We start from the raw sequence: 20,128 nt of genomic DNA, 5'->3' as shown, positions 1-20,128 counted from the left end.
CAGGACACGCCGTCCGACATCTATTAGCGCTTAACACTTGTCTTTTGTAATCGTAAAGCTTCCCTTGGCTTTCGCGGTTGTAGTTGCTGTAATCGCGAAGTTTCTTCCGACTTTTGATCGCGAGGGACGTTCGCTGTTTCTACGCTCGGCGCGTGCCGTAGTCGGCTTACAAATTGCTTCAGACTTACAGTACCGCCGCGCAACGCATGGTGTCCGCTTTCTGCTGTGTCGGAGTCCTGCAGGGCCGCTCCACTGCTTTGTGTCGTCTCTGTTTTGCTGTATCCCTGCTGCGCTGCTTCGCTGGCTCGGTGCGTACCTGTGGCGTTGCCTCGAGCTGGCGAGTCCTGTGCGGTAGGTCAGGGCCTCTCCGGTGTCGCTGATAACACTCGGCGACTGCTACCGTTGTCACGTGATGCTCACTTGGGATTCGGCTGGCTGTTCCTTCACGGGTGTTTTGCTGCCACTTTATGATCCGTTCCCTTTTGCAGGATGCCGTAGATCTGGCAGGATGTCTTCTCGTCCGGTTAGCAGATATCCCACCGCTGCCACCAATTGTTGTGCCGTGCCTGGGGTTGCAGGGTCGGCACGGAGTTTTTTGGGATCCGCCGGGAGAGAGAAGACACACGAATCCAGATTCTTGTAGAATAGCTTTTAATAAACTTAGATATCTTATTACACAGGTGTTCTTAATCTACTGCCCTGACTTGAGGGCGTTCGTGTAGTTGATTACATTTGGTTGCGCGTGATCTAGTCTTTCGTTCCAGACTGCCCGCCGCTTTTCGGAAGGGCGGGCTTTTAGCTCTCTCGCGTTAGCTTCCGCGGTGCTGACTTAGCTGTCAGCGCTTTTGCTTCCGGGCGAGTGACCTGGATGCCACTTGCGAAACCCGAAATGCCACCTCAGGTGAGTTTGGCAAGATCCGGAAGCAACGCTGACAGCTAGGTGTCGCAATTCGGAGTCGTTGACCTTCGCCGCACAACATCGATCTTGTAACAAAACATCAGCAGCGTAATTCTGCATTGTTCTTAATTTATCTGTATCAAGAGCAGTTAAATATGCAATTTCATTCCTGTGATGCTTGCACATTCTACATGGATAGTTTGCATTGAATCCTTCAGATAGGCCACAAATAAAATAAATTTCTAAGTTGTCACCCAGCAAGAGATACAAACTGAAATAAATTTGCTTCTTTCCTGAGCTAGTTTTTACAATTAATCCATTTTGTTCCAAATGTATCAAATTTTTAATTACTGGTGAAAATAAATTCATATTTCCATGTACTTTACATTCTGAGAGAAACAAAGAAGCCAAAAATATGTTATCAAATTTTGAGGCATACTCTTGATGGATACAAGCAATATTGTAATAAAGTGCTCCTAATTTATGGTGACCAGCATGAGATCCTGTGATATTATCTGGGTCCATATCGTCAAAGAAAAAAAGAAGTGAAAGCACTATTTTACCATCGAAATATTTAGCTACTTTTTCTTTCCACATCTCTCCTTGTACAACATTTGAAAAAGGCTCATTTATTTGAGAAAAATGCTCCAAGTTCGAAATAATAGAATCAAAACAACCTGGTAATTCCAGAAAACGCTTTAAAACTTTTTTCATGGGAATGTATTGACCATTATCAAATTCATGACTCATTACTGTTTTGTTCATTTGTGTTCTAGGTCTATAGTGACTACCAATTACATAGCTCATAGGAGCTATATAAAATTCACTCTCTTTCAATGCTTCTAATCTTTCATAGTCACTATGAAGACCAGCAAAAATATCATTATATGCGTTAAACATAAGAGAAAGATCATAAAGTTCTTCATCACTATAATTAAACTTACTCAACATTTCAAAAACTTTGTTTTTTAAGGTATTTAAGTATCCACTTGATAATAATTCTGAAGCAGCATCAACTATTTCTTGAACATGAGCCCGATTCAAAGTGTTGGAGGCATACAATTTTGATACAAAAACAAGTGTAGAGTCTGTTAAGGCTTTTTTAACATCATAAACTGAAATTAAATTACATTCTGATATATTTGATTGAAGAACATGCTGATGCACTTTAACATCTGAAATCTGGATATTATTTGGTTGTTCTGTTTTATTAACATGACAAGCACCAGAAGATTGAATTTGCTTTTGTGAACAATTTTCATCTAAATAAGAACATTTAAATAGATGTCTTTTGAATGAACGAAACGAAGGACAAGGTTTATAGCAATTAGATGCAGGACATCTAAGAGCATTGTGAGCGGCTATGGTATGGTATACTTTAATATGTGCCAGTAGAGCTTCGATTGAGTTACATTTATTTTTACACGCAAAACATAATATCTCCATTATGAACTTAATTAAATACTCAAGTTTCAGCTTATACATCAAGTAACGTAAAAAAATCTATTATTGAAACAGTCTTTAAATCACAGGCTGATCCCATTAACTTAAAATTAATACATAAAAATATACTGACTCAAAAATATATTACTTATTAATTATATAGAAAATTTGCTAGAATAAGAAGCCTACAAACTTGAACGTCGTAGATTTAAACTTAAGTTAAAACTTTAACCAGATGTTTGCTCAGTTTTATTCGCAATTTTTTGTTTAAAGAACTTCAAAGGATTTAACAAGCGCGCTGACAGTTGAATTCTTTCTATCATACCTTGTGGAGATACGATATAGAGCTTGCTGAACAAAAGCCATGCACCTCTTGCTTTATATGAATATTCAGTCATCAAAACTTGTATTGCTTTGAAACATTGTTCAAAGGCCTTCAACACATTGTTAAATTTATATTTGACGTCATTAATTATGACGTAGCAACACTCGTATTGCTCTACTGTAGGCCTAACAAGAAGGACAAAGGGTTGAACTCTAGTTTTAATCTTTAAAGCCACAGCACGCTTTCGTTCAATAGCGGGATGAATGCATCGTGTTATTTGTTGACAAATTAGATATGTTAATTTATTGACACTATATTTTACATTTTTATATTTGTTCTTTAACTTTAAGTATAATGTAAAAATAACTTATAAAAAATGTCGATAACAACATTTTGCTTCGTCTGATGTGAATACAAAAATTGCAATTACCATGAATCGCTTTGATTTGAGGTGCTATAAGTGGGATTTATTTTGCTTCGCAAAATTAACACGCAATAAAAAGTAATAACTCAACAATATTATCAACAAAAAACACGATTTTTTTATTTTTTTCTCAAATATCTCGAAAATTAAGCAAGATAGGGTAACTAACTATACGTACCTTTTTTGTAAAGCGTAAAATTATCTACAATAATAATCTGAACAACATTTATCGTCAAGTCAGTCATTTAGCTTGCACGCACCGTCAAAGTCCGAGACTCGGATCTCGACTTTTATTTTTGATATTGGTATATTCCGGGACATTTGGCAATTTCCAGGACTGTACATTTCAAAAAACGTAAACAGTCCCGGAACATACCTCTGGACCTACATATATATTGTCACGACTTTTTGCACTCCCGGACCGCTCCGGGACGTGAGCCGGATCAAAAGGACTTAGGAGAGCGGGATGGTTGGCCTCTCCAGTGATTTCCTCGCACCTCCGATACTCCACGAAATGTTCCGAATGTTAGACGCGTACCTTCGCGTCCACGAAATCGCGAAAACCTAAACGAGACGCGAAACGAAGTGTGGAGGTGCGTGGAATCGGCTAGCTTGACCTAATCACGGGCGGGGTTAATGAAGGGCGGCGCGATACTCGGCGGGGTGACACGTTAATTTCATACTCAGTCAGATAATAAAGAATATAACATTTATTGAGTACTGGTTGTCGGGAAAATAACAACGTTTGTCCATCCGGCTTCGATCAACACACACACACAAGATAATTTCGATAAATAAATTAAGAATAGCCGGTGGCGGGGTGTCGAGATTCATTTAACAGATCTAATATTACGGCGGACGCGAGACACCCACGGAGTATTAATTGGGTCTGTAATAAACCCGCTGAAGGTTCTATTCTCAAACAATTAATAATATGATATGAATAATATGAATAATAATAAGACGCTTAATATCACTCACGAGAGTGAGGTTCAACACAAAATGTCGCGAAATAAGGGTACGTCACGCTTGGATTGCGTGGAAACCACGTCCGGGACCGTACGAAAACTCTGTCGCAATAATATCTTAACTTAACGCGAGATATTCGGCTCGGGCGCAACGGGAAGGCGCCGAGTCATTTAACCAAGCCAGTCGCGATATCGCTAATAATGTTGGGCGCCAGGTGTGGAGAAGGCCACACCACCTTTGACTCGAAGTGCTCTTCTAATATCCACGGAACGCCAGGAAGAACTACGCAATTAACATCTAAACGCACGAAGCGTGTGAACGCCGGTACTTTATTAACGCGAGTATAGGACGCAGCGCAAGCAATACCGGACGCAAAGTTTCTCAACGCGAGAGCACAATTCTCAGCCCGTAATAACGAGATCCGAACACCGATCGATACGCTAACACCGACGCTCGAACACCAGAATTTCCCGACGCGAAGAAACGGTACGCAATTGACGAACTACCGGCCCGTATGCGGCCGTACACCAAGGTCGCGAGGACAACGCAATATACTCGCGACATCGAACGCATCAACGCCTATCGCGATCTCCAGGGATTCGCCACAACGTTGGTACCACGGTTCCGCGGCCACGATACCATCCCGAGGCCCTTCGCTCTCGTTATCGATCGCGAAATTACACTCAATCTTAACATACGTTATCCCGAGCGAGAGCGTGTACCGGAGGGCGGTGTCGTGGCTTTACATATCGCGATTTACGGGCAACCTCACCGGGAATACGCCTCCTCCTGGGCTCCTCGCCGTCGCCTTCCACCACGATCCTCGATCCTCCAGACGAATATCGAAATACCCGACTCGGGGTGGCTATCGCGTATCTTACAAAACGATTCTCGCCGACGGACGACCAGAGAGTGAAAACGCTAGACCCGCTCGATTGCGGAATCGATACGGTACCCCTTCCTGAGGGGCGCGCGAGCCAATCGGGCGCGAGCTTGCAAGCCCGCGGTGTCCCGGCGCAGTGCTGTCGATACGAGATCCTTCGGGGGCGTGCAACGGTCCCTCGGCGGCGTGCGACTTCTCAATTCTGTCCTTAGCAGCGGACGGAATTCGGTTCTCGCCGGTGTGTCTCCGGTTTGACCCTGGGGCGGTAATCAGTCACCCCGTAGGTCGATGTTTTGTAGAGATCCTTTGCTGAAGCCGGGTGTTCACCCATGCTCTTGGGGCCCCGCTATCGGCGGCCTCGTCCGTCGCTGCCGTACGTGCCGCCCGCCTGCCGCGCTGCTCTCGCCAGCCCGCGATCTCTGCTGCTTCCGCGTTTGCCACCTCTCCCGGGTCATCGATCGTCCTTGATTTTCCTTGCCACGTACTCCCTCGAAGGTTTGCCGGGGTATAGGTGAGGTGCCGCGAGTATTACATTGCAAAAAAAGGAACGTTATCAGAATGTGGAAACGCAATTAATTACGACCCCTGGAGATCTCGCCGTTGCCTCCCCGGTCCGTCCCTGGGCGCGAAATTCCGCGTCTTGTGACGGCGGCGGGGCGCCGCGACGATGCGGCGAGCCGCAACGTCACAGTATATATATATATATATATATATATATATTGTCACGACTTTTTCACTCCCGGACCGCTCCGGGACGTGTGTCGGATCAAAAGGAGTAAGGAGAGCGGGATGACGGGCCTCTCCGACGATTCCCTCGCACCTCCGACACTTCGCGAAACGAATTTACCGTTGGGCGCCAGACGCGTCAACGCGCGTCCGCGAAATCGCGAAAGAAAGCCAATACGATACGCAAAGCGAGACGTGCGGATGTGCGAGGGATCGGCTAGCTCGACCTAAGGGCTGGGGCGGGGGTGATGAAGGGCGGCGCGATATTCGGCGGGGTGACACGCCATAAATAAGGTTCCGAACTCAGGCAATTAATAAATCAAAATAACATTAATTCGGTAGGAATTTGCGCGTGAAACAATAAAAGCCGATTCGGCTTCGGTCAATCAGACAAATCATATAATCAATCGCGCGAGCGTCAGAAATAAAACAAAAAGAAATAATGATAGCGCGGACACCCGAATAAACGAAGTACTGCGTATCGTATAATAACGCGCAGAAGGCGCTGCGATTATCTCCGAGAGATACAGTATGGCAAAACTTACAAGTAATCTAGAACATTGACGGTAAACACGAAATATCACGGAGATAGAAAATAAGATCTCGCAGGACAGATCGCAAAAAGACGATACCTCGCGCTCGGGTTGCGTGAACGCAACGCCGGGAGTCGCGCGAGAATTCTGTCGCCAATTTTCTTAAACCTAACGCAAGTCATCCGGGGAAGTACACTACTCGGTCTTCGGTGATTTGCGTACTGCGCAGAGTAATACACCGAGATACTCGAACTAGCGCGGAATTCTGGAACGAACGCCAGAAAAACTAAGCGGAATTACCGCGAGTAATAATCACACGCAATCCCGACGGCACGGAGCCTATTGCGAGAACGGAGTAACTCACGCGAATAACGCTCTCCCGCTAGCACTACGTCTCACACGCAATCACCGAAAACGCATCCGAACATGACTACCCTAACACGCACGATTTTCTAAGGCCATTAGCTCCTCACAAGCGGCCGATTAACGCGACTGGCGTGCCGACGCATGCAAAATTCCACAAGAGCGATGTTTGGTAATTTGACACGCCGGGAATACGGAAGGCACGAGACACACTCGCGAGCGCGGACAGTGCACGAAACGGACTCGCAGTAACGGATTTCGCCACGAATCTATCACGATCTCCAGAGGCTCGCAATCGCGTCTTTATCTCAACTCCGCGGCCACGATACCATCCCGAGGCCCTTCGCTCTCGCTGTCGATCGCCAGTCGATACGCGGTCTCAAGAGACCGCACGCGTCGCGATATTACAACGTTATCCCGGACGAGAGCGTGCACCGGAAGACGGCGTCGTGGCGTTACATCTCGCGACTAATTACTGCGGGCAACCTCACCGATGTGATGTCTCCTCGTAGGGCTCCTCGTCGTCACCTCGTACGGAGGATCGTCGCAGCGTAACAGATTTTCCCGACTCGGGGCGGCTATCGCGTAGTTTAAGAGAACGTTCGGACTTGCCGACGGACGACCAGAGAGTGTCTCGCTAGATTCGCTTGATAACGGAATCGATGCCGCACCCCCTTCCGTAGGGGCGTGCCAACCAATCGAGAGCGAGCGTGTAAGCTCGCGCGATATTCTCACGCAGGATCGTCGTAAGGTGGATCCTTCGGGGGCGCGCAACGATCCCTCGGCGGCGTAGCGACTTCTTCAATTTGTCCCTGGGCAGCGGACTGGACTTTGTTCCGGCCGGTGTGCCTCCGGTTGCCCTCGGGGCGGTGATCAGTCACCCCGCGGGCCGGTATTTTGTGGAGGCAGATTGCTGAGGCTGGGTTTGCCCCGGTACCTGGGGCCCCGCTATCGGCGGCCTTGTCCATCGCCGCCTCATTCGCCGCACGCCTGCCGCGTTGCTCTCGTCGCCCGTGATCCATGTAGCTTCCGCTCTCGCCACCCCTCCTCGGTCCTTGGTCCTCCCGGACCCCTCTTGTTATCGGTACTCCCTCGAAGATTCGCCGTGGTGTGGGTGAGGCGCCGTGCGCATTACAATTTATACATGAAAATAAAAGAATAGTCAAAACGCGGAAACGATATCGACTTTTTGGCCTCTAGAGATTTCGTCGTCGCCTCTCTGGCTCGTCCCTGGGCGCAAATTTCCGCGCCTTGTGACGGCGGCGGGGCGCTGCCACGAAGCGGCGGGCCGCAACGTCACAATAATAATATATATTCTTTGCATATATATATATATATGTTAAAAATTTTCATTTCTCCTTTTTAAACTTCCCTGATTAGACAATTATAATTTCTCACCCCTCACATAATAAATTTTAGTGACTAGCCGGAGTCGCAAGAGTTTAGCCCTGAAAATAAAGAAAAGATACGTATGTAGCAGGCGAGCCCGCGTCGTTGAGCGACAGCTCCTCCAGGCGCATCGAGAACATTTTACCACCATCTTCCACAATTTTTCCTTCCCCCGCGTTCACTCGCGTATAAAATTTTTTCCGACACCCCCGATTCCTCTCCCTGTTCCGGACCGTCCTATTCCCCGGTTCCTTACCGCGAGAGAACACCCTCTCCTGCGTTCTCCACCTCGAGCGTGGAGATTCTTTGCGAAATACCTCGGATCCCTTTCAATAGATCCACTTCTCCCACGCTCTCCACCTCGAGCGTGGAGATCATTCCCGAAGTTATATTTTAATAGATTTATTTTAGTAATAGAATAAAACACATAATAATTAATTAAAAATAAAAATGTTAACATAGAAATACAAGTATAACCACCTTTCACACACACACACGCACTCGTGACGTACACCCTTCTCTTTTTCTTTGTGTTTTTTTTTTTTTTTTAATTATAAATGTACTAACCCGGCAGGAGATCATATTAAATGTCGAAGCATCCCCTCAGTAATCCTGTCCGATGACCTCCGAACCAATGTAACACCCGCGTATTCTTTATACACATATACACACACCACACTAGATCTGTACCATTTGCGTTTTGCTTTTGTTTTTTTATATACATATAAATGTAACTGGCTCATTAATTTTCATTATTTATAATAAATAATTGTAATGTTTTTAATTTCTCAAATTAATGTCTAATTATTTAATTTAACACCTCGTCACCAACCTCCCCCGCTCGCAAAATCGTACACGGTCCGATCCCAGGTAATAGGAATTGCATAATCCTTGACCTAAAACAGGACCGACGATCGCACGGCTTGCAGTAGGCGTAATTGCGTCCTTTCGGACGTGGACCCTCGACTGGAGCCTTCCGAAAAGTGCGTTCGACTCGAGGCACGCGTTTACTCGCGCGACCCGAGATAACCTTTAAGAATTCGGTTGCGTCCTTCCTTACTTCGTCCCCTCTGGGTAGCCTTTCCTTCGCTTCCCAGTTTTCCTTTTCACTGAGACTCCCGGGGTTTGGACGTAACATATCCTTAAAAAAAATATTAGTCCCAATATATATTAGTCACAAATGTAATTGATATATTATACCAATTAACAATATTAGTAATATTCCTAACAGTAAATAATAATGTTAAAATAATGTTAAAGTAAACGAATTACATTGTGCAAAATAAAAGTTTCGTGCCGCGCCTTGAATGGGAGCTCTGGGCCCGGCACCGGGTTCGTTCGGATCCGCAGGAAGGCGAAAGAAACACTCTCTGACCAGATTGGTTGTAACAGTGGCTTTTAATAAACGGCTGGTTCTGATTACACTTGGTTCACTTCTTACACAACCCTGACTTGCGGGTTAAAGATACGACACACAGAATAACGCGCTTCGTGCTCTCGGTGGTAACTGCCCGCCTTTTAATGAGCGGTGTCGCTTCCTCGTTGCTGACTTGGCTGTCAGCGCTTTTGCTTCCGGGCTCAGGTCAATCGCCCGGCGACCTGATGAAGCCCGGAATGCCACCTAAGGTGTCTTTGGCAATAGCCGGAACTCTTGCGCTGACAGCTCACTATCGCAATGAGGCCGACTCGGTTTCCGCGTTACAACATCCCTCCCCCCGTGGAAAAAAAACTGAGGCATGAGGTTTTTCGTTAATAATTGTGTTGTTCTCTTTTTCTATGGAAATTACACTATTCTATTTTTCCAGTTGTTTGCGGAAGTCGCGTCGCGTGTTCTTCTTAGTAGGATAGTAGGCTGATTCCAACTCGGGGATCTAAGGGGTGGTGAGGAGCGGGGAGGAACCGCGGGCGGTGGAACCGCGGGGGAGGGGGAGGGGGAACCGCTTTTTTGGGCGCCGCGGGGAGGGGGAGGGTGGGAACCGCGTTTTTCGGGCGCCGCGGAGAAGGGAGAAGGGGGAACCGCGTTTTCCGGCGCCGCGGGGCGAAGAGGACCGCGTTTTCGGCGCCGCGGGGCGACCGCGTTTTCGGGCGCCGCGGGACAACCGCGTTTCGGGCGCCGCGGGGCGAGGGGGTCCGCGTTCACGTTTATATTGTAAAAAAATTGCTTACCATCGCTGGATACCACCTCCCGGCTCTCAGCCACCTTCCGCACTGTCTGTGACACAACATTGTTACACTTATTGTTAATCTCTTAGCAGTATAGGTCTCTTAATTTTAGATAATATACACTTAAAATATTTTTAAAAATACTGCAATCTAAACAGTATTCATCAATATTTACACGAAAACACACATAGGACACATATTACATGTTGAAATGAGATATAGTGGGTCCCCGCACGATGAACAAAAAAAGCCATCCATCAGAATATACCGCCTGGTGTCGTGTTTACGACAAGCATACAGCATCGAGAATAATCCACCCATTCTCACGATGCATGACGCACAAAACTTGGTCTGTCCTGGAGTAAAGTAAAAATACGTGCAGCACATCCTTGTAAGAGGATTTAACGCATTGACTTCAGTCTGATTCATGACTCTGAATATTTCTTCCGAAACATCCTCAGACATTTCACTATCATAACATGAATCGTCTGACAATACTGCATCATCATCATCAACTTCCATTCCTTCTTCTCTATTTACTTCCATTTCTCCAAGCACTTCTATTTCTTCAGGCACTTCCATTTCTTCCTCGTTTGCTTTAACTTTCATTATTTCTTCTTTTTCAAAGTGCAATTCTTCGAAATCCATTTTTTTCACACTTGCACTCACTACTTTTAAATCTAATGTTTTAAATGGTTTAAATGGCATGTTTTAAACAATTTGTTTAAAACTGTCTGATTGAAACTGATTTAAAACAGTGGACACTGTTTAAAACACAGCAATTAAAAACATGTGATTATTTAGAAAAAATTGCAAAAAAAAACAAAAACTAAGCTTTTATTTAGTTTTTTATTTATATTATTTGTGTAGCATATAAATATAAAGATATATATCAATCAATTAATCTTTATTTCACTCCCCTCCCGGGGTTGGAAAAGCGTTTTTTTAAGTAAAAACGTTCCCAAAAACTTTTAAAAATTCTGTTATACAAATAAAATCATATACATTATACATTCATATTAATCATATACATTTTATATCTATAATATAATTTTTCTTATTTCTTCTTTCCCCGACCTGGTCATTGAGCGACCTCACATCTCATTTCCCTTCCCTTCGTCTTCCATCCGGCAACCTTCTGGTCATCTCTTTCAGCTTCCTTGAATTCCGCACCTCTCTGACTTTCTCCTTTCTGTCGCTGCTCTTCCCTTTTCTTTCCGGCTCTCTCCTTCCTTTTGTTCGATGCCTTCCTTCTTTCTTATTCTACGTTCACTCTGCAAATAACTGCATTAAGGTTCCTGGTCCTTGAGCCGAGAACTCTGCGTTGACGGATGGCGACGTACCGTCGAGGCAGAAATAAGAACTCTCTCCAATGGAGAATTCTGTCCTTTGTGACATGTTGACAACCTATTTTGCGTTGCGTTATATTTCTTTATTATTCGCTCTGTACTTGTGCTATAACGTTTAACGTATTCGTGAAACTCGTGAAATTTAACGTATGGTAAAGATTTGCAAGAAATACATATGCGGAAGGAACATTTTCCACTCCTTTCGAGTCGTCAAATGGCTTGTTTTTCCGTATGTTTAGGCTTTGTTTTATGGCTGTGTGTTTATTGTCGAGGGAAAAGGAAAGTATCCGTTAAATTTTAGAAGTGTGCTGAAACGATCTATAGTGATTTTTTATTGAAATATCTTTTTATTTCGGAAAATACCGCAACATAAAATAGGGTAATTTCTTGCCTCGATAGCAAGAAATTCAATATGGCCGCGATGACTACCCAGGAGCCTTAAAGATTATTCTTACATTCTTACAATCATATCTCCTTCTTCCTTTCCTCTTTCTTAATGCTTCTCTCTTTATCTCCTTTCATCTCTCTTTTCCATCCAAAATTTCTCCCATTTTTTTTTCTTCCTATCTGCTTCGTCCTCGTCCGTATCTATAAGGAGATTCTCCTCCATCCTTTTCGCTCTTTCTTCCTCCGTGGTCCTCTTCGGCCTCCCGCTTTTCTCTCCTCTCCTCTCTTTTCTCCTTTTTTTCTCCTCTTTTTTTCTTACCTTTGTTTCCACCGACTTGTCCTCGTCCATTTTCACCCTCAATCCGCTCTCTTCCTTTCTCTTTGAATCCAATACCTTCCGCTTATCCTCCTTGTTCTGCCCTTCTTTTACGGCGGGACACTATGGGATCTTTTATTCCAAGGAGGAGGCGGGAATGATTATGACGGTTTTCAATAAAAGACAACTTTAATTAATCCACTCTGAGTTACAATGATTATTCGCGTGTAACGCCCGTCATTTCGAGACTCCAATTGCCTTCTCGTCTCCTGTTGTCGCTTTCTTTTCAATTCTCGTCTTGTCCTTCGATATCGCTGAGTTGCTCGATCGTATCTGGGCCGATCGCGCAACTCATCTTTTGCTGATTCGGCGTTGCGTAATTCTCTCGGGCTTTCGTGGTCGCGTTATATAATTATTTTATTATTACATTTTGATTGGGGCCGCAACATCCTTCCCCCTTTGAGAGAAGGAAACTACGGTCGGTAGTTTTCGTTACAAATTTTCGCTGCTTATCCTATTTCTATTTCTATTAGGGTGGTTTATTTTCTTTATTATTTTTGTTTCTGAGGTTACATTCTTCTTATTTTCTAGTATAGTATCGCTGAGTCGCCCCGTACGTGCGGTCGGGCGCTCGCTCGTTTCTTATGTCTTTTTATTACATAGGTGACTATTCCTACTGTTCGAGAGCACGCGGTTGCGCGAGATAGCGCGAGGTAACGAGACGACCACAAAAACAAGGCACAAGTATCGAATTGCAAAAATAAACGAATATATTTAATAATGTCTAATATGTACAGGTCTATAAAGTTCTTTCCCTCTTTTCAAAGGAAGCCGTGGAGCGCGCACAGAAGCTACGGTTAGCGATGCGGCAAAAACGTTCTAAACGCGGAACAGCGGTGTGCAAAGCGGAGTACGAAAGCGGGTTTTCTATGATCTGCAAGCGAAATCGTTTCCGCGGCGCGGCGACGGTCCTTTTAACGCCTCCGAGGCGAAACTCCCTCCCTGCGGATTTCCCAGAATTTCGGGAGGGTGATTGGCCGTCGAAGGCCCGCGTCATGGAGCCGACGTCACCGATTTCACGTGGCGACCCGACGGGGTCGTCACCTGTTTTCGTGTGCTTTGTGTATAACATGGATCGTTCCTTTGTTCTAGCGTTGTTGTTTGACTTTATTATTGATGGCAATGTTAAAGTTTCTAGAAAGCTAATCTCGAAAGATCCATGCTATACCGAATGTTTCCTTGCCAATTTTCATGCGACGATTTTACGCGAACATTAGTCACTTTCACCTTATAAAATATGAGAACGAAATTTATTGCAAGCGTGCATGTGCTGACATGCAGCCGAACGCGATGCTACTTTGTTGCGATGCTACGTTTGCGATCTCAAACATTCCGCCCGCCTCGTCATGCCTGACGAAACAGGCCGGTATGGTCGATGGCTCGCTCGATGAGGCGCCCGACGTCGCGGTTGAAAATCGATATGCGGTCGATTTGCTCGCACGCGATTCTGGCACGTGGTGCAGGCGAGCACCGGCGGCGTGGTGCGCCTGCGCAGTGTCACAACGCGCGTCGATCCCGAGCGAGACACATAAACAATCGCGACATGTGCGTAACGCGAATTCGGTAACGTGCGAAACGCGAAGTGAAGTGAAGTGATGCGCGAAAGTAATTTCGTGTGTTGCACAAATCGTCGAGTCGAGTCGGAGAACAGAAATGAGCGCTTGCGTGATTTAACTTGGGCAGAGGGCCGAAACGGACGAATGCGTGACGTAAATGTGAAGAATTGCAGGCTGAAGGCCGATAAAACAATAAAGTGACCGCGAGTGTCGGAGAGCTCACGCATCCGTCGGCGGCGGCTGGTCCTCAGTCTCGGAGAGAAGCACGAGTTTGCACAGTGGTCGCACGAGCTCTGACGTTGAGGTGCGGATTGTCGCCACGCGAACAATGCCATCGTCGCCGGGGTGCACTCGAATGATGCGGGCCAGTGGCCATCGACTCGGTGGTGTGCTTTCGGCGCGTACCAAGCACAGAGAGCCGACGGCAGGTGCGTCCTCGGGTTTGGTCCATTTCGAGCGAGATGTCATCCCGTTGATGTACTCGTGCGACCACCGTGACCAAAAGTGATCGCGCATCTTTTGGAGGTGTTGCCACCGTGAGAGTGAGCTCCCGGCGACGTCATTCAAGGCGGGTTCGGGCACGGCCAGAAGAGGAGCGCCGATCAGGAAGTGCCCTGGCGTGAGGGCGGATATGTCGTCCGGATCGTCGGACAAAGCCTGCAGCGGCCTGGAATTCAGGCAGGCTTCGACCTGCGTGAGGAGGGTGCTCATTTCCTCAAAGGTGAGCGTGGTCTCCCCAATGACCCGACGGAGATGGAACTTCGTCGACTTGACGGCAGCCTCCCATAATCCGCCGAAGTGTGGTGCAGCCGGCGGGTTAAAATGCCATTTGACGCCTTCCGTGGCAGCGACGTGGGCAAGGCGACGGCCGTCGGCAGATGATGCTCGGAAGAGCTCTCGCAGGACTCGGTCGGCTCCCACGAAATTGGTGCCGCAATACGAATACAGTTCCTCGCAGAGACCCCGACGGGAGATGAAGCGACGGAAGGCGGCGAGGAAGGCTTCCGTCGTGTAGTCCGAGACGACGTCCAGATGCACCGCCTTGGTGCAGAGGCACACGAATACGGCTATGAACGCCTTGTGCGCTCGGTGTCCGCGGCCTTTGCTCGTGCGGATGAGGATCGGGCCGGCGTAGTCCAAGCCGGTTCGGAGGAATGGGCGCGCTGGAGTGACTCGGCCCCTCGGGAGGTTGCCCATCGGCGGTTGCGGTGCCGCGGCTCGCCAGCGGGTGCAGGTGATGCAGCGATGCAGCCGCTGCTTGACGACGGAGCGGCCTCGAGGGATCCAGAAGCGGAGGCGAAGTAGGCCGAGGGTGAGCTGCACTCCTCCGTGCAGCGTCCGGCGGTGGCACGACTCGATGATCAACCGAGTGAGCCACGAGGACGGAGGTGCGATCATCGGATGTCGCTCATCGGTTGAAAGCATGGCATGCTTGAGGCGGCCTCCGACTCTCAGAACTCCGTTGTCATCCAGGAACGGATGGCGACTCAGGCTCGCCAATGAACTTCGATGTGACACAGTGCGGTTTGCAGAAAGTGCCGTGATCTCGGCGGCGAAGTGCCGTGCCTGCACCACACGGAGCCAGAGAATCAGTTCGTCGTCGATCTCGTCCGATCGCAACGTGAGTGTGGTGGTGCGGGAAGCGGTGTGTCGCCAGCGGGAGCACCAAGCTGTGACCCGTAGAAGCCGGTGCAGCGAGGAAAATCTGAGAAGCATCTCGGGTTCTTCCTCGATTTTCTCGGTGGCGACGTGTGCCGCGACTCTCTGTTCGGGCAGATCGGCGTCGGGCATTGCAGGGTTCTCGCTCGGCCACAGAGATCGGTCCTCGCGAAGCCAGGCGGGTCCGGTCCACCACAGGGGGTGGTCCAGCAGTTCACCTGGAGTGATCCCTCTGGAGGCGCAGTCCGCAGGGTTGTCCCGCCCGGGGACATGTTGCCATTGGCAGCTTCTGCTGGATGTGGGCCACGCGGTTCGCCACGTAAGTCTTCCAGCGGGAGGCGTGCCCCCGGATCCAGTGCAGTGTCACCTTCGAATCTGACCAGAGAAAAATGAGTGCTGCGAACAAACGTAACGTTGATCGAGTGTGACACGCGAGAGAAGTGAGCAAGGCGGCGGCCGTGAGTTCGAAGCGCGGTAGTGTCACCAGCTTGACCGGTGCCACCTTGTTTTTCGCAGCCAGCAAGTGGAGTGCCACGGAGCCGCCTCGAGTGATGCGGAGATACACGGCCGCGGCGTATCCTCGCTCGGACGCGTCGGCAAAGCCGTGCAGCTCAACCAGCGCGCTCTCGTCTCCGCTGCCAAGCCAGCGGTTCACGCGCAGTTGAGATAGGAGAGGCAGTTTCTCGAGGAAGAGCCTCCAGCAGTCCGCGTCGGCGGAGGGAAGTGGATCGTCCCAATCCAGTCGCTGTAACCATGCGGACTGAATCAAAATTTTCGCGCGAATCACAACGGGAGCCAGCCATCCCAGAGGATTGAAGAGACGTGCGGTTTCCGAGAGAACGCGTCTTTTTGTGAACGACGTGACAGTGCGCGGATGAATCGCGAACGCGAATGTGTCCTCGGTCGGGTGCCACAACAGTCCGAGGGAAGAAAAACTTTCGCTTTCCCACCGGTCCGGTTCTTTGCGAAGCCGGTGCTCGGGAGGAATTCCCGACAGCACTTCCTCGTCGTTCGCGGCCCACTTTCGAAACGGGAACCCGCCCGCCGTGCACAACCCGCGGAGCTCGGTTTGTTTCGCGACCGCGAGTGACAAAGTGTTCGCGCCCGAGACAACGTCGTCCACGTAAGTGTCCTCGCGCAATGTGATTGCTCCCTGCGGATAGCGCGATTGTTCGTCGTGGGCCAGCTGTTTCAGCGTTCGGATGGCCAAGAAAGGCGCGCACGCGAGACCGTACGTCACCGTCAGGAGCCAGAACACGCACACGTGGTCGCGGAGGGTGCAACGCCAGAGTATGCTCTGGTATTTCCTGTCGTCCGGGTGGATGAGGATCTGCCGGTACATCTTTTCGATGTCCGTGACGAAGGCGTAGCGGTGCCACCGCCAGCGCATCAGGACATCGGCTAGAGCGGGCAGCAGGTTGGCGCCCACGAGGAGGTGTTGGTTCAGCGACTCGCCGGACGTCGTCAGCTGCGACCCGTTGAATACCACCCTGAGCTTGGTGGAGGTGCTCGATTCTCGGAGCACACCATGGTGAGGTAGGTAGCACTCGGGCATGATTTTGCAGTCTGGAGAACCGGAAGCTAACTCCATGTGTTTCAGCTCCTCGTATTCCCGCATGAACTGGCGGTAGAGCTCGCCGAACCGGGGGTCCCTCTCGCATTTCCGCTCCATTGCGGTGAGCAGGCGTTCAGCTGGCCGGCGTGTCTCCGACAACTTCGTCGGCTCCTTGGAGAACGGCAATCGGACCACGTACCTCCCCGTCTCCGTGCGAGAGTGCGTTTTCCCGTAGAAGTTTTCGCACTTCTGTTCGTCAGGCGTGAGGGCGGCGGGAGCGGAAGGCTCCGCTTCTTGTTCCCAGAAGCGGCGCACGAGATCGGCCAACTCGTGGTCGGCCGTCGCTTGGAAGCTGCCGCGCGTGTGGAGGGCTGAGGCACCGCAGCCACCGGAGAAAATCCACCCGAAGGCCGTCTTCTGCGCGATCGGAGCGTGTGACCCGCCCTTTCGAATGCCCTCTTCGAGGATGGTGGAGCACACTTCTGCTCCGAGAAGTAGCTCGACCGGGTCTCCAGCCGAAAACTGCGCATCGGCTAGAGGCAGCCCTTTGAGATGGGGCCACGTGGCGGGGCTCTTCGTCGCCGAGCCTTGGTAGAGAGAAAGACGGGGCAGCACGAACGCGACGGCGGTAATCGTGGCTCCGGTCGTCACGGACGTAAGGCTCACCGTCACCTTCCCGCGGGTTGACCCGGATTTCGACCCACCGATTCCGAAAATCGACACGGCGGAGCGAGATCGTTGCAGGTGCAAGCGCTGCACGAGAGATTCGGCGACAATTGAGACCTCAGACCCTTGGTCGATGAGGGCTCGCACAGGGTGAGGGTCTCCATGGCGGTCGGCGATGGTCACTCGCGCGGTTGCGAGGAGGATCGCCTTGCGGTCGTCAGCAGAACGCACGGCGGACAGCGCGCTGACCTCGGTAGACGGCGACGCGGGAACGTAGGCTTCGTGAAGCATCGTGTGATGCCGAGCTTTACACGTGAAGCAGTTTTTCGACGATTGGCACTTCGCGACGGTGTGATTGCCAAGGCAATTAAAACACAGCCGACTGGACTCTACAACCGTCTTTCGCTCGGTTGCGGACTTGGCTTTGAAATCGCTGCACGTCATCAGCGAGTGTTTCCCCTTGCACAGGGCGCACTGCGGATCGGAGCTGTCTTTTGACCCTTGTTTCGCGACGTGGCTCTTCGCGGACCGAGTGGAATCGGAAGCTTTCGCGGCGGGTTTCGGTCTCGCGGCGTTTAGCGTGAGGATGCGCTTTGACATGAAGTCCGTGAGCTTCTCGTGCTCCGGCGGCTCGACGGAGTTCGAGACAAATAATTCCCACTCGAGTCGCGTACGCTGATCGAAAAGCTCGACAACCAGGTAGTTGAAGAGGTCCATTCCGTGGGACTTTATGGGCCTCCCGATGCTCTCCTGCGCGTTGACTGCGGTGGTGACGGCGTTATGGATGCGGCTCAGCTCGTCAGCGGTTTCTCCTTTCATTTTCGCCACGGCGGTAAACGTGGCGAAGTTGGAGCGTATCAACTCCCGCTTGTTCTCAAAATGTTTATTCAGAATAGCCCACGCGCGGTCGTAATTGTCCCCGGTCACCGTTAATGAACTCACTAATTTTTCAGCGGGCCTTCGCAGACACGACCGGAGGTAATGGAGCCGCTCAACGTTCGAAATCGACGAATTCTCACCGATGACCGACTTGAAGAGGTCTCGAAACGACGGCCACTCCTCATACGCGCCCGAAAAGTTCCGCAACTGAATACGCGGCAGTGACGTTTTGGGAGCGTGATCGCTGCTTTGCTCCGTTCCAACCGGCACTCTAAGCGACGCGGGTTTGAGTTTGCTTTTGAGCCCGAGAAGCAAACCGCGTTGATGCGCGTAAGCGTTTTCAACGGTGTCGACAAAGTCATTTTTTGCGTACTCACTCTCGCTGTAGAGTTGCCCGTAGCATGCCCGAATGAGGTCGTGATTTGACTCAAATTTGGCCCACAGGTCGTCGAGAATGCGGATGCGAGTGCTCACCGTGCCGAGGTTGAGCTTGTCTGCACCCAGCTTTCTGAGGTTGTCCATGGCGCGGGAGATGCGGCCGTGGATGTCGTACTGGCTGTTCAGCAAGGCGCTCTGATCCATGCTCATCTTGGCGGTCACTCGTTCAGGATGCACTCCCGAAGTCGCGGTTGCCGGTATTATCCGGCTCGAAGGACCAGAAATGTTCGAGAGCACGCGGTTGCGCGAGATAGCGCGAGGTAACGAGACGACCACAAAAACAAGGCACAAGTATCGAATTGCAAAAATAAACGAATATATTTAATAATGTCTAATATGTACAGGTCTATACAGTTCTTTCCTTCCTTTCAAAGAAAGCCGTGGAGCGCGCACAGAAGCTACGGTTAGCGATGCGGCAAAAACGTTCTAAACGCGGAACAGCGGTGTGCAAAACGGAGTACGAAAGCGGGTTTTCTATGATCTGCAAGCGAAATCGTTTCCGCGGCGCGGCGACGATCCTTTTAACGCCTCCGAGGCGAAACTCCCTCCCTGCGGATTTTCCAGAATTTCGGGAGGGTGATTGGCCGTCGGAGGCCCGCGTCATGGAGCCGACGTCACCGATTTCACGTGGCGACCCGACAAGGTCGTCACCTGTTTTCGTGTGCTTTGTGTATAACATGGATCGTTCCTTTGTTCTAGCGTTGTTGTTTGACTTTATTATTGATGGCAATGTTAAAGTTTCTGAAAAGCGAATCTCGAAAGATCCATGCTATACCGAATGTTTCCTTGCCAATTTTCATGCGACGATTTCACGCGAACATTAGTCACTTTCACCGTATAAAATATGAGAACGAAATTTATTGCAAGCGTGCATGTGCTGACATGCAGCCGAACGCGATGCTACTTTGTCGCGATGCTACGTTTGCGATCTTAAACACCTACTATGCTTAATATAATTATCAACGTAAGTGTCAATCCTACGGGATATATGACATAGGGATTTTTTATTAGGGTGTCTTGGGATTTTTCCAATTCTTTATTTATCTCGCTTATTTCTAGACTTAATTCCATTAATTCGTTCGGATTCCTGATTACAGGTTCTAATCTGATTTCTTTTTTCGCTTGTTCGTTAATATTTTTATTTATG

At 49.1% G+C, this 20,128-nt stretch overlaps 2 protein-coding genes across 2 annotated transcripts; both read right to left on the bottom strand.

The window, feature by feature from the left end:
• Positions 1-14,003: 14,003 nt before the first annotated feature.
• Positions 14,004-15,575, bottom strand: LOC143894902 (uncharacterized). The gene has a single exon (XM_077401579.1). The coding sequence runs from the start codon at positions 15,573-15,575 to the stop codon at positions 14,004-14,006; it is 1,572 nt and encodes a 523-aa protein (XP_077257705.1).
• An 82-nt stretch (positions 15,576-15,657) lies between these two features.
• On the bottom strand, positions 15,658-19,131 carry LOC143894901 (uncharacterized). Its single transcript, XM_077401578.1, has one exon. It carries the CDS (start codon positions 19,129-19,131, stop codon positions 15,658-15,660), a length of 3,474 nt encoding a protein of 1,157 aa, XP_077257704.1.
• Between the last annotated feature and the right edge of the window lie 997 nt (positions 19,132-20,128).

The sequence above is a fragment of the Temnothorax americanus genome, unplaced genomic scaffold, assembly GCF_048541705.1.
Source record: "Temnothorax americanus isolate GAGA-0224 unplaced genomic scaffold, ASM4854170v1 Scaffold147, whole genome shotgun sequence".
In the NCBI taxonomy this organism is placed as follows: domain Eukaryota; kingdom Metazoa; phylum Arthropoda; class Insecta; order Hymenoptera; family Formicidae; genus Temnothorax; species Temnothorax americanus.
The sequence above is the reverse complement of the archived record's forward strand: the minus strand, read 5'-3'. Positions and strand labels throughout refer to the sequence as shown.

Coding starts and splice junctions, on each gene's coding strand:
- LOC143894902 (XM_077401579.1), bottom strand. CDS start 15,575: ATGCCCGACGCCGATCTGCCCGAACAGAGAGTCGCGGCACACGTCGCC.
- LOC143894901 (XM_077401578.1), bottom strand. CDS start 19,131: ATGAGCATGGATCAGAGCGCCTTGCTGAACAGCCAGTACGACATCCAC.